Genomic DNA, 15,099 nt, shown 5'->3' with positions numbered 1-15,099 from the left:
GAAAACTACCCTTGCCAATTCAGACTAGGAATACCTAAATAAGAATCAGCTAAGGGAGAAGAAACATAAACATAAAAAAAGACAAGTATACCCCTATCAGGTAGAACTAATTATTCTAACAAAAAAAGATAAAGAAGAGAAAATACAACTTAAGGTGACAGACAATACAATAAACCAGTGACCAAAGTACCCTTATTACATAAACTCCACCACACAGATTATTTTGAACCTGTTTTTATTTATGTTTTATTTTGCTATGACATATGGACTCGAGGGCCTGATTAACTTGTCCTTCCATCAAATCCCACCCTGGAAAAAGACTTGATTCCTGATGGAAATGTGAATTCTGGCACAAGATTTGGAGATTGAAATCCCACAATGCCCAGCTTTAATTTTGAACCTGTTCTTATTTATGTATTACTTTGCTATGACACATGGACTAGAGGGCCTGATTAACTTGACCTTCCCTTCGTCTTTCCTCCTGTCTCTACTGTCTCTCTGAGTCGTTCCAGTTTTATGGGCAACGCTTTCTTCTCTCATATCTTTCTGCTCTTGCTGTCTGATGCTCTCATCTTTTCTACTGTTTATGATGTCAACATCCTATGTATTTGCGATTCTTCATTTTCTTTTACTTTATTTGGTCATATGACAGTATGTTTGAGCTTAAATTTGATAGCATGATAGTGAATCAGTAACAATGGAAAAAAAAAAAAAAAAAAACCTCAAATAAAGGGAAACTATACATTGAAACTGGTGACTATGATTAGCACCAAAAAAGAAAAAAGAAAAAAAAAGAAGCCTGCTGATTATGATTATACTGCTATCAAATTAGATTCCCATCTTAGTGACGAAGTTCCACCTCTATATGGAAATCAAACCCCACTCTGTAAAGTGACTCAATTCCTGATAGAAATGTGAATTACAGCTCTTTGGATTCATTTTTTTTTCCGCTAAAAATCAGCAGAGAAATTATTTGAAAAAGGAAAAAAAAGGAGTATACCCAGACAGGATACAAGTACAATACAATTAATATATTCCTCAGCTATGGCATTGCCATCAGCAATAAAATTTATTTAACACACAAGAGAATAGCAACAATTCACTAGTCAAAATGAAAGCTAGATTTGCCAAATACATCCCACATAATATTGTTATGAACAAAATCTGGATGGTGATCCATCAGAAAAGACAAGCTGGAGCGAGCTGCTTTCTTTGCAAGATAATCTGCAATCACATTGGCCTGACAAAAATTATGAGAAATCTTCTAATTGATACTTCTCAAGAAGGGCTGAAGTGCTAGCCAACAAACTCTGAAGATCCATAGAATTTTAGAAAATCTAGATGCGAAAACAATTGACGTAGCATCAGTTTTTATCCAGAGTTTCTCAACCCCTTTAATCCTAGCAAGTTCCAAGTCGAGAATTAGAGCCTCAAACTCTGCAAAATGTTTGTTTGGACTCCAAGAGATCTAGAGAAACATCATAGAGGTATCTCATTAGAATTTCTAAAAATGCCACCTTCTCTAGCACCAAAACACCTCAAGAATCTTGGGGGTGTTTGGGAGAGTAGCTGAAACTCCAAAGAACTGAAGAGATTGAATGAGTGATTTGAGGATCCATAGGAAGAGCAGCCACATGTGCATCTTCCACGATTGAAAAGGTAACTACTCAAACAGGTTTAGAAGCAACCTCATAGCACCTAGAGTTTCTTTCAGTCCAAATAGTGTATGAGACCAAAAGCCCACCACCCGCATCTGTGTAATATTGGAAGACTTCAATTTAGATTTCCATCAAGCTAAAGCGCCTGGTACAGAAGAAAACCTGGGCCAACACAAACTGAAAGCTCCACAAAACCAAGAAGAAGAACACAGGGACCATCATGAGGCCAAAATAATCCCTCTGTGTATAATAATGTGATCAGTTGGAATTCTGCAATGTGCGAGTTCCCCTCTGAAGACTGAAATAATGACAAACCAATTAACTTTCAGAGACTTGTCTCGAATAGGATCCCATGAAGATATAACCGAGAAAAGCCCACTAGCACTCCCTTAGCTAAACACACTAGTCTGGATTATCATTCGAAGATAATGGAATCTGCTTGATTCTAACAAAAATGGATTGCATCGTTATACAATTGACAATGGGAAGTGACGAAGAATCATCATATATGAAGTTAGAGAGACTATCTGAATGATGGAGAAACATGAAGATTGAAGACCCATGAGCTAGCTCCATAATAGACTGATCCTCCAACCATCTATCACGCTAGAAATCGATATTTCTACCATTTCCCACTCTTTCAACTCTGAATCTCTGATGAAACCCAACTTCATTCTAGACTTTTTTATATCAGGCCAAATGGATTTTGAAATATAAGAGCTTTTCAAAGAACCGTTCTTATGCAGATACTTGGCTCTCATAAATTTACCAAATGTACAATTGTCAGTTTTAATGGACCTACACAGCTTATATTGCATGGCATTGTTGATACTTGATACCTTTATATGCTTGACACAGACCGCCCTCTATGAATTCTTATGATCCAAACAGAGCTTTATGTTTTTTTATTCTTTATTAAGTTGATTCTGGCATAATATGAGGGGCTTTGGTTCTTGTGTCCCTAGTTAAGTTGGGTGGCCGTTGATAGTGTCATAGGGGGTCGAAACCTATTCCGAATCGATGAAACCAAACCGAACCGATCAGAGCTTATTGAATCATGTTTCGTACTGGGGTTTTGTGACACCAAAACCAAACTGGACCGCATCGAAATGGATAGGACATCAAATTGAACTTAAAAGAACTGGACCAAAACAGAACCCAAACCGATACCAGCCGAAATTCATAAAAAAGGCATATTTTTATTACTTCTGAATATATTTACATAGTAAACTGAAACCAAACCAATAGTAAACCGATAAATGAAACCGAAATCAAACCGGATCCAAACCAAAACCAGTGCACCCTTATTGGATCATGTTTTGGACTCATTCGTCCTCACACCGAAACCGATGAAACCAAACCAAAACCAGTCCAAATCTACACACCTAGATACTGATATCAGTGGCACAGCATGGTATAGCTGGGTAATTAGAATGACAACCAAGTGAAAGTGACGCCTTTGGAAAGATACCCAAACAGATAAGTGTCATTAAGCACAGCAGATTGAATCTAGTTCCGGTGTGAGTTTTCATGATATAGTTACGCCACAAAAGGGAAGAAGACCGTCCACTCATGTCTGTGGGTCCATGCATTGATTTTGTTTTCTTCCCCTTGGTGGTAAGAGAGTGTCCTATCATCTATGTTTGGAGCTTATTGCATCCAAAGGGACAAAGCCTTTTCCATCACGGGGGCCCCTCAAGCCCTTGCCAGCCCTATCTATAATCAATGATGAAGCCAATCTAAAACCAATGATTAAGGCTTACCTCTCTCCTTTACCCCAATTCATCTCCAAAGTCTTCTTTGATGCAAAGGATTGAAAGCGTTGAAGCTCCTGTTCAACCAGATGATTTATATTTGATCATATCGTTGACACAGTGATATCCATTTGCACTTGTACCTATCACCTCGGAGATAATTTTGGAATGAACAGCTGGAAACGGCTGCTAATATCCCGTAGGCTGAGGAGCAAAAGGAGGAATCCACCCAAGGAGGGACTCGCGACTGATTAGCTAGTTGGTGAAGCAATAGTTTACCGAGGCGATGATTAGTAGTTGGTCCGAACGGATGATCAGCCACACTGGGATTGAGACACGGCCTAGATTCCAACTGGAGGCAGCAGTGGGGAATTTTTGGCCCTGAGTTAGGGCCGGGCTAGGGTTGAGGCCTCGGGCTGAGCCCAGTATGGCTGGGCCCAACCCGACCCTGTCTTGTTCTTTCCGTTCTTTCTTCTTTCTTTTTGTTCTTCCTCTTCTTTCTTTCTTATTCTTCTTCCTATAAAGCCACCTCAATTCGGGATGTCAGAACACCAATCGGATCAGATATTTCTACCAGCCCATGTATCTCCCTTCCCCCCTGATTGGGCAGGGCCAATTAGGGTCAGCCCGACCCTGAGGGTGGGTCAGGTTGGATTTTTCTGGTCTTGAGTTAGGGCCGGGCCGGGCCTGGCCTCTGCTAAGGGGACTCAGGGTTGGGGCAGTATAAGGCCCGGTCCAACCCGACCCTGTTGCAGCTCTAGTTCTATGTTATGATGACATAATGAACACGGTCATATTATCATGTAGCAATAAAGATCATATTTTATACCATAAATAGTTTATTGATGGGCAAAGTTTGTAAAGTGAATTAACTGTAGGGTTGATTAGCCAAAAATAAAAAGAACTAACTGAAGGGTTCATCTGTTTGTAACAAGCAGAATTTGTAGATTTCTAAGGATCCTCATCCCTCACCAAAATCACCCTTGATGGCGGTGGGGAATGTTCGATAGAAATTTTGCATCTCCACCTGAGGTTTGTGCAATACAAATTTGAACAAATACACACAATCGGGTTTTAGGGTTACCTTAAAACCTACAAATGTAGGTTCTCCAAAGGGTTGCTACAATTGAACTTGTTACTATGCACAGGCAACAAAGTTCAACGCAACGTAGGATTTTCCTTGAATGAAGATTTCACAAACACTAGCTCTCAAACTAGAGGTTACCATGATTTTTGGGATTCTAAAACCCTAAAATCGTTGGCTATTAGCTAAATGCGTGTCTCTCCCTACCAAGTTACGTATTTATTGAATGCCATCTAATAGACTCTCAAGTTGAGTGTGACAATCAAGTGGTGTGAGGGTGGTCCCATTGAGGTTGTACAAAGCGAGTCTAACTCATCTATAATAATTAGTATTAGGTGGAGAGTTCTGTCCGGGAACATGGCTCCTGTGAATGAAAGTGCGCATGGAAGCATTAATAGGGGTGAGATTTCAGCCTTTCATGGGAAGCGCAACAGTCATTTCATGGGGGCTTGTGTTTGGGTATAGGAGCCATACTCCTAGACAGACTTTTTTTTTTACTTTAATATTATTTACCCAATAAATAACACTAATTAACAACAAGTGTAACAACAGTTGGAAATAACGTGTAAACCCCCCAAGTAATAGAAAGCATTACATTTAAGTCCTTCCACCATCCTAGACTGTCGTAATTCCATATACAGTGAATCTGTACCGTTGATTGGACCATAAAAATTATTTCAAAGTTAATTAGCAAATAAATTCAACAACTCAGCCTTATCCCAACAAAACAGGGTCAGCTACATGGATCCTTACTTCCAATCAGCTTAATTCAAAAAACTTTGTAAATTATTTACAAAACTTGGTACTAGATCCGGATTTCATCTTATCATTTTACAAATACTCTCTCTGATATTCTCTATTGTGGGAAGTGGATTCCATGTTGAGCATCCCCTTCGTACATAGCTCAACACTATAAATCTAGCACTGATATATAGTTCGAGAAACATCGACCATTGGTACACCAAAAACCATAATGTCTAGCGATTGTGACAAAGAGCTCTCAAGTTAGGGGACCAATCATAAACTACCTATGAGAATCTTATTGCTTAAACATCCAACATTATTCCATTTAAGGTTCTCAAGTGATCCAGTATAATGTACGTATATGCACTCACACTTGTGTCTTGGAATCATCATTCCAAAGAACACACAACATGACAACCGTATGAATAGAATACCTAATTCTATTTCTAGTCGTGAACACTTTTAGGTGAAAACTTACGGACAACTATAGCCCGTAATATCATAAAATAATTTAATTATAAGATTTGATGGACACACTTGCAACATGATGTCAACCTGTAACTACAATACCAGGACAAATGGCCCAACAGCATTGTTTAGTACGAATGGTGGGTCCAGAACAGATATATTCCACCTTTGAGATGGACTTATTGATGAGCTGAGGCCATCCCATGTTTCCCATTTCAAACAAATCATTAGATACAGATGTTCATGTATCATAAAGTTTTAGCTTTCTTGATTGTATAATCAGGTGAGTTTAGTGATTAGGGTCTTTCGTAATGGGGCCATTCATTCATGATTGGGTTTAAAATTAAGGTAGTATCACTAATTTAGTTTATAAGAGGGTAATAGTGAGTGGTGAGTTAATATAATTTTTTTTTTGCTTGCACCCACAGAAAAAAAATAAAATAAAATGACTTTTGGGGTTTTGGATCTTTGTTGAGATGGCACTTAGAAGAAGACATGTAATTCTGTTGAGTTCCATGTTCCAATAAAAGTAAAGGGAAGAAACAGAAGTAACAGGACCAGAGATTGGAAAAAGAAGATAATGTGAGCTACAAATTTGCCATCTCTGCCACAAGCTTATTGTCTCACAAACAAAATCCAATACAAGGGAAACCATAATTTTATGGAAAATAAAGTTAAAAAAAATCCCACAATTATAAACATTGCAAAGATGTTTACACCATCTACTTGGGGTCAACAAACCCCTTATGCTGCTTCTGCTAGCTTGTTTTTTTCTTCTTTCTTTCTTCTCCTCTCCTTTGTATAATGCTTTCACATAATAAGAACATTTTTGTTTTGTAAGTTCCTGCTGCTTCTTAGAGTATTCACAATAGAATTTTCCAAGACACGTATCAAGTGTTTCTTCTGAGCACAAAAGAATGTCGTGCCTTTCTTCTTATGAGCTAAAACAATAACAAATGTGTAAAAAAATGCTGCCAAGAAACTCCATACAGATGATGTTGCAGAGGCATGGCATGAATCGCAACTACCAACAGGAATTGAATGTGGCAAATGCATCCATCTCACTATCCAATCCTTCTATGAGTTGGGGACAAATGTGCCTATACAAGCAAAACCCATGATGAAGAATGTGAGAGACTGGAGGTACAGGTATATGAAGTAGTGGTTTTTCCCAAATGATACATCATAGCAGGCACAGAAGAAGAGGAAGACTCCAAATCCAAGCTCCAGTAGATGAACTCTGCACATGGAAGAAAAAGGAAGTAAGAAAAATAAAGGAAACCCATGCAGGGATTGATATGGAACTTGCTGTAAAATCCCATTTTAGATTAGAGGCTTCATTACAGATTCATTTCCTTTCCAATGGCCAACTTCAGTAACTGAATGTGTAAGGGAGGAAATGGGTATTAACTTGCCGTCCTAAGCTTATGCCAATTAGTAGGAGAATGTGAGAGAGAAATGTGCATTATAGAAAGAAACAAAGGTTTGAATGTGAGTTTGTGATGTATGTCTCTGTAGGTTCTTTTGATTTCCCAGGTCATTCGAGAATTGGATGTTCAAAATGGACAACTTAGTTGGTCAGTAAAAATATATTTTGTTTTTGTTCTCTTCTTATGATGCCAAGGCACGTGAGAATTTGAAGGAAAAATACCTCTCTCCGAATTTGAATCGAGGCAGCTTCTTAGCTGCTTTAGGAGCTGCTGCTTTTGTCTTGAGAGCGTCTCCCAATTTCTCAGTGACAATCCATTCATTTACTCTCCCTGCTTCTAGCAGACCAATAAAGGTTGCTTTGGTCCGGTGCATAGACATACCATTCTCGAAAAGGATCCAGAAGAACAGCAAGTGAAGTGATCTGCAGGATTAGATGAGAAAGAAGGTAAACAAAACAACAGAGTGTTCTGTAACTCATGAAACAAAGAAAGAAAGTAAGTAAGAAGAGATTTCAGGGATACCAACCTTGGAGTTCCAACTGCATTAAGAAAGGTAATAATGGAAGGGATATAAACAGCTCCCCATTTTGGAACTTCAACTTCAGGAACCAGAACAGTCATTGGCAATACAACACAGTAAAAAGCGAAGGTGACGATATGGGCTATGATCTTGCGAACGAAGAAGAAACTGTAGATCACATGTACTTTTTTCCACAATGATACTTTCTGCAGTTGCCAATGCTAAACATAATGAACAAGAGAAAGGGATATCTATATCCATATATAGATATCAACCAAAATTTCATTTGGTAGGAAAATGAGTATAAAGTGAAACATGAAACATACCTTGTTCCTTAAAATCTCCATTACCATTTTCCTAAACAGATTAGCAGGTCCACAAGACCATCGGTGCTGCTGAAAGCGGTAGGCTTTGAAAGTACTCGGCAATTCATTTTTCACCTATCAGAAAAAGAGATGTAAGGTCCATATGTAATTAAGCATTACTTGGCCATTCACAAATGCGTTGGGCTCCTCTTTAGCACGACAGGGAGTGTATTGCACATCCAAGGACCCACAGTGCTTGGGCACACAACCCAACACCCCGTCTGTGTGTTGGGCTGTGTGCCTGAGCACTGCTGGCCGTCGGATGATGCGGTACAAACCTTGTCGCGCTACAAAGGACCCAAATCCTTTACAAACACATTGAACTGTAAAGCCTTCCACAAAATCAGATTAAAAATATGAAACATAACGAAAAGTCAATGAATGATTACAAGGGCACTAATTCTTTGTTAAATACAAAGGAAAAAAAAAGTACCCAATGCACGAGGCTCCTGCCACTGCGGGGCTTGGGGAGGGTCATAATGTATGCAACATTACCCTTGCTTTCGCAGAGAGACCGTTTCCATACTCCAACCCATGACCACTTTGTTAAATACAAAGAACTGGATAAAAACACGAGGCTCCCACCACTATGGGGTTTGGGGAGGATCATAATGTACGCAGCCCTACCCTTGCTTTCACAGAGAGGGTGTTTCCAGACTCGAACCCGTGACCACTTCTTTGAATACAAAGGATTGGATAAAAAAAATTTAGGCAAAACAGTTGCATTTCCAAATAAATGACTATCTACTGAGTTATGTCTTTCATTCAAAACTGTTACCTGGGCTATGAACCCAACACTACCTCACAATCCAGCACTTTGGACTAGTAAAAAGAAATGGCCTTGTAGAACTTCATTTTTAATCTACCAACTGGTCTGGGCCATGGTTGGACTGCAAGATTGCCAAGAACAAGTATTGGCCCATCTTTTCTTAGGCTATGCTTTGAAATCAAGAAAAGAAGAAAATATTTTCAAAAAAAATAATTTGAAATTGAAGAGAGAGAGAGACATAAATCAATTATTAAATGGATCAAACTGCTTCAATTGCCTAACAATACACATGAAAATAATACATGCAGAAGTAGAAGACTAAAAGTAGAAGACTAAAACCAATGAATAATTAATTAATCACTTACCTTAATATCACCTAGGTATAAGAATTTCCAGCCCTTAAGACTTGCTCGGACCGCCAAATCCATGTCCTCGACCGTGGTCCGGTCCTTCCACCCACCGGCCTCATTGATGGCCGAGATCCTCCACACACCTGCTGTTCCTGTTTTTTTTTTTTTTTTTTTTCAAAATTTTTTTAATTAATTAATTTTTATTTTCAATTTAAAATAACAATAAAACGTTTAGGGGCTGAAGGAGGACAATTTCTACCATTGAAACCGAAGAAGGCATAGGTGGAGGAGCCCACTTCCTGCTCAACCTTGAAATGGTAATTCAGTGACATTTCTTGCAGTCTCGTCATCATACATTCGTCCGAGTTTACTGCATGTAAGCAAGGAACTAATCAAACACTGCCATTTCTTGCTTTCTTTCTTTATATGTTTTGTTTTGGCTTTGTTTGTTTCGTTGTAAATTTTTTCGTGTAAATGATATTTTACATGAAAATTTTTCTTTGTAAATTTTTAAATGAGTGATGTTTTTTATCTAGGAGGCATAGGGGGCATAGGCTACGTCCAACCACATGGGGCGGGATGCAGTGGTCATTTTGACCACCACGGGTGGGGTGATCATTTTGTTTTGCTCATCCCATGTGCCTAGGTGTATCCTGTGCTCCTTAACCATTGGATGGGAAAAATAACAAAACCACTCCCTATTTTTTTACATTTTATTTAAAAAATAAATAATGAAAAATAGAAAAAAATGGAAACATGGAAAACGATTGGTGTCGGTGGTGTGCTGTACCGCTGTGAGCGAAGGAGTGCAGGGTTGGCTTACAATAAAGTAGTCCCATCGCACGTGCATCCACCAGCGACAGCCAGGAATGCGAGAGTAAATTGACAAATGCACCCTTAGTATTTTTTCTTATTACAAAATCTGCCCTTATTACAAAGGTCAACTTAGGACAAAGATTGTAATGCTACAACTAGAGGGAATACCCCCCGGTTGCTCAAGGAATGTAGCAGTCACGGCGTCACAGTTCCACGTCTAGCAGCTTAGGACTTTTATCAAAGAAGATTGGGGCCATTTACGTCATTTTAAGCCAACCCACAAAAGTGCTGGAATAACCATACCACATGTGCAAACAATCGCTAGCTCGGTTGGTTGGAGGCATTGCAAGTTGGTGCATGCCCCCCAAGAGGTCAAGGATTCGACTCTCCTGGATTGCATCTGTGCCAAAAAAATGCACCTTTCTCCCCTCCCCTCCTCCCCCCCCCCTTTTTAGTTGTAGATTGGCTTATCTTAGCCTTCCCCTTAGCTTGGAGTTGGCCTATAGGTCCTTGAATAGGATAGACCAGCAAAAAAAAAAAAAACAAAACCATACCAATGATACCATAGGTTATGATTTTCCTTTTCTTGGGAAACCTCGTCAGACACAAACAAATGGAAATTCCAACATTCTTAAGGAAACATTTTTTCCCCCCCTTGACTATGATTGGTTGAGAAGAATTTTTTTTTTTGAATTTAATAAATCAATCATTATAATTTTTGTCTTTTTTATTTTTGTTTTGTTTCATTTCTTGACAACCAAACATAGCTTAAAATCTCAGACAAGGTTGTTTGGATGGCTGGTCGTGTTAGGCCACATGATTGATAGAGTCCATACTCCAAACCAAGCTAGTTAAAATGAGAAGGTAAAATAATTGTATAAAGTATATCTCCTATTTAAAATTGTCTAAAATTCAAATGGATAGTAAAAATACGATCAAACGGAGGCCTTGGAATGCATTAGTTCAGAAGAGTGATTTGATTCAGGTTGAAAGGAATAAAAGAACTAGAAACATACTTAAATTGACCATAAGAGAAGATACAATTAAAACACTAGACAAATGATTTGATGGTGAAGGAAAGACCCCATCCGTGCATCTGAGGTCCTCACCATGTGTGTGTGGGACATGCCAAGTCCTTATTCTTTATGTTTTATCCCATCAATCAATAATAAATCTTGCCATGAGGGATGATATGGGAAAATTAAAAGTCATAGAAAGTGAGAAAGGGAGAGGTAGAGACTGAAGAAAACGGAAGAAGCCGAGGCTAGTCAAGAAAATATAAAAAGGGAAGCAGTTTTTGTTAAATATATTGTAATAAGATGAGAGATTAAATAAATATTTTGTTATTTGGGTAAAGTGCTTTGGTCCTACATCGAAAAACTACAAGAGTTATAAATGGTATTTATTATATTACCTTCTTTATCTCATGAGTTAAATCGACAAAAAGAGATATTCTACGGTTTATATGTGAGAAAGTCATCCGCACACACACACGCGTGGCGTGGACAATGGATTGTAGAGGCGTTAGCGGTGTACGCACGCACATAGCGCTTTGCAGATCTGATACGTTGATTTTTTTGAAATGATCAGATCCGTCGGGTTAAAAGATCCTACGATCACATTTGATAGGATATGACTATTGTGAACAAGTTCATCTCTGATTTAATCTGGACGGTTAGATCGAATGGCAATTGATCTAATGATCTTAATACAAAATGAATAAATATGAATAGATATGTTTATTCAGAAGAGGTGTCACACTTCTATAAAATAGAAGTGTTGTGTTCAAACAAAATATCGATAAAAAGTTTTTTGTTTTTTATTTTTATTGCTTTGTTGAGTTCTGAAGGTGAATTTGTCGTATGAGACAAATATCTCCTTTAAGATAGCGAGATTGCGTTCAAAGCAGTTTGAAGTTTTCTTCTCTAAACAGAATTTTTCTAATAATTTTCTATCCGGAAGTATGGCCTATGCCGATACACCCATGTGTCTCTATCTCTCTCCTCCTTCAAACAAGGGGGAAGAGTTGTTTTTTCATTTGGGGAGGAGAGAGATAGACTCATGGAAGTGATGGCGTAGGCCACACTCCCTGACAGAGTTCATTTTCCCATAAAAAAAAGAAATTGAATTTAAGAAGAAAGACAAATAAATCGTCATTGTGCCATCATAATTTGTCTTATTATGTTTTTTGATTTTTTTTATTTAACATCCAAACAGCCTAAAAGGGTGAGAAAACAAATAAGTGAATGACAATAGTCATAGCACCGACACTTCTGAGATCTTTATTTGAAGAAAAAAAAAATTCCAATTAAGCTGTAATTAACGTCCCACTAATTAAATTTAGGCATTAATTTAAATCCAAGTAACGACGATTTTAGCTTACCAAATTTCCAGCGAGCTTGAACAAGACCGATCTCTGGGTTAAAGACAAGGAAAGGGACCGTTCGCCACAAGAAATCCGACTCTGGTTGGAAATCTGCATCGAATATGGCAACGTAATCGCAGTTCTTCACATAGCTTCTCTTCATTCCTTCCTTTAAAGCTCCAGCTTTATAACCATTTCTGTTGTCTCTCACCTCATATTTGATATTAATTCCCTTGCTTGCCCATCTCTGGCATTCAATCTGCACCAACTCCTGCATTTTTTTTTCTCAAAAAGGTCAAATCGCAAATCGATAGGAACTGGGGAAGGAAAGGAAAAAGGTGTTCTGGGTTTTAACTTTTCTGTTTGAATTCTCCTAAAACAAGACTAAAAAAGCAAAAATTCCCTCCATTTCTCTGTTTCAAAGTTGCTTCTAATTCATGGGTTTGATTAAAGTGAAAACCTTGATGGTTGGGTCTGTGGAATCATCGAGGACTTGGATTATAATTCGATCTGTCGGCCATGAGAGACCACAAGCAGCTCCAATGGAGAGCTGATAAACCTGCATCAACACATACAAGTAAGCTGCAATGCTGAAACAGAGACACATCAATAGTAAGAAAACAATGGAGGAGACAGATAGAAAAAATACCTCTCTTTCGTTGTACATTGGAATTTGAACGAGAACCATGGGATAAACTGAATTACCCAGCTCCAGATCGTCTTTGATCGGTTCCAATTTGTATCTTTTCTCAGGTTTTCTCCCAAACAGCTTTAAGAGAACGATCACAATGCCCATGTAAACTCTCTCGATGAAGAGCATCACCGACATGGTCAAACACAGTACAACCGCAAGTCTCAGCATCGGAACAATTAATGGTGCTTTGATTTGATCCCATATGAATCCAAATTGCTGAGTAATGTCATCTCTCGTTCCCTGAAACGCGTCCATTTCGTAGTTATCGAAGAACAGAGCAGGATCAGATGAGAACCCAGAAGCTTGAAACTCAGAGACAGAGAACACAATGTTCAGAGGAAACACCACTAGATCTGCATGGATTTAAAAGGACTCTCTTTGCAGAAAAGAGCTTGAATCTTCCACTCTTCTCTGCAAATTTTGCTTCTGAATTACGCAAGGGAATGTGGCAGAGCTGGACTGTCAGTCACTTCCCTCCACACGGTTAAAGACCCGAACCCACCAGATACCAAAACTACTTCAATGTGAGAAGAAGAAGAAGAAGAACCCAGTTCAGATCTTACTCTCTTAAGCCCCAAATCCCTGCAAATCAAAACAAGCTCCTTCTCTAACTTCCCTTTCCACTCTTCTGTGTTTATAATGGTTTGGTTTGTCGTTCTAAAACTCTATAAACAAAGTTTAGAACTCCAAACTCTTACGACCACAAGTATGTGGATTGTGGCCTTTATATAAGAAAAATTAACAGTAAATAATGCAATTGACAGAGGCTTTACTAGATAATTGAATACCCATTGCCAATTATCAATTACCAATTACAAGTACAAGTAAGAGGACTTAAAGACAAATAGTGGGTCTACTGTAAGGATGTAAACGGATCGAATTCAAATCAAATATGATATAATCCGTATTCACATTCAATTAGATTTTGAACGGATTCGAATAGTTTTTAAAAAATCTATTTTTCGATAATGGATTTTGCTAATCGCATATGATTATGAATCGAATACAAATTTCCGATTATCCATTTATATCCTTAGTAAAGTCTAGAGAGTGGAGTCGTACATTCAGAGAGAGAACGACGTTGTAGTCTCACTGTTTGTGTTGAGCGGTAGAAAACTAGAGAAGACTAAAATTTGAAAAGACGCAAAGGTGAGGAGTTGAATTCACTATCTCACTAGGGTTGATCTTGAAGTGTCACGTTTGCGATCACATTGATATCCTCGTGATTTTTTTCTTTATTTAATGTCTTATTTAATTACTTATAGGGAAAGAGAACGCTAGCTAGTTGCATGCGGTGCGCAACCCCTATGCCCAGATACAGTGTCGCGTGAAAAGATCGTTGCGTCCCTAGGGATTTCTACCTTTCCATGGGGGGTGCGGCGGTCATTTTGCGCAATCTTGTGTCTGGGTGCAAAGGCTGCATGCCACATGTTACAAGGTAGCGCTCATTCTCCTTTACTTATAACATACCGTAAATTTATAGTGTATAAGTATTATGGGAGAGGTTCCCTACACTTTTTGAGTGCATTTTTGGATGAATATGAACTCTCTTTGGAATCTGACAAGAGGGACATGGACTTTTATGATATATCACCCCCTCACAGAATAGTGATACGTGAGAAGATGTGCAATTTCATTTTTCAACTGGCGTTGTAGAAAATCTTTTTCCTATTATTATAAAAGCAATTAAACATGTTTGTTAAAATACAAGCTTCGGGGCACACACTAAAGCAATTAAACATGATTGGTGTTCAAATATTTCTTTGCATGAAAGGGCTACATTAGATTACCGGGAAAAACAATAAAAAAAAAAGGCTACATAAGAACTACATTTAAGCTTATAGTACTAGGAAACTAATTTTGGAAACGTGTACGTATTGGCTAATAAATGTTAATTAATTTGAATAAGAAGCAACATGCTTTGTTGGTAAAGGTAATGACTATGAGCAGTGAGTGATAAGGTGTGACATTGATGTTGATGGTGATCATGAAGATGATAATGAGAAAAGCTCATAATGAAAAAGGGGTGCAACACGAGGATTTCCCAGGAGGTCACCCATCCTAACCATAGAATCAATATAT

The 15,099-nt window shown here is 38.3% G+C and overlaps 1 protein-coding gene across 1 annotated transcript; it reads right to left on the bottom strand.

The window, feature by feature from the left end:
• Positions 1 to 6,535: 6,535 nt before the first annotated feature.
• Positions 6,536 to 13,282, bottom strand: LOC122656920 (glucomannan 4-beta-mannosyltransferase 9-like). Its single transcript, XM_043851617.1, has 9 exons — positions 12,973 to 13,282; positions 12,784 to 12,882; positions 12,342 to 12,594; positions 9,402 to 9,512; positions 9,158 to 9,294; positions 7,985 to 8,098; positions 7,665 to 7,864; positions 7,360 to 7,560; positions 6,536 to 6,948 (listed from the first exon to the last, which is right to left on the bottom strand). The coding sequence occupies exons 1-9, from the start codon at positions 13,270 to 13,272 to the stop codon at positions 6,786 to 6,788; spliced, it is 1,578 nt and encodes a 525-aa protein (XP_043707552.1). The 5' UTR covers positions 13,273 to 13,282; the 3' UTR covers positions 6,536 to 6,785.
• Positions 13,283 to 15,099: the final 1,817 nt, after the last annotated feature.

Source organism: Telopea speciosissima, chromosome 3 (genome assembly GCF_018873765.1).
Source record: "Telopea speciosissima isolate NSW1024214 ecotype Mountain lineage chromosome 3, Tspe_v1, whole genome shotgun sequence".
NCBI classification, from domain to species: domain Eukaryota; kingdom Viridiplantae; phylum Streptophyta; class Magnoliopsida; order Proteales; family Proteaceae; genus Telopea; species Telopea speciosissima.
This window is presented reverse-complemented; position numbering and strand designations above follow the sequence as displayed.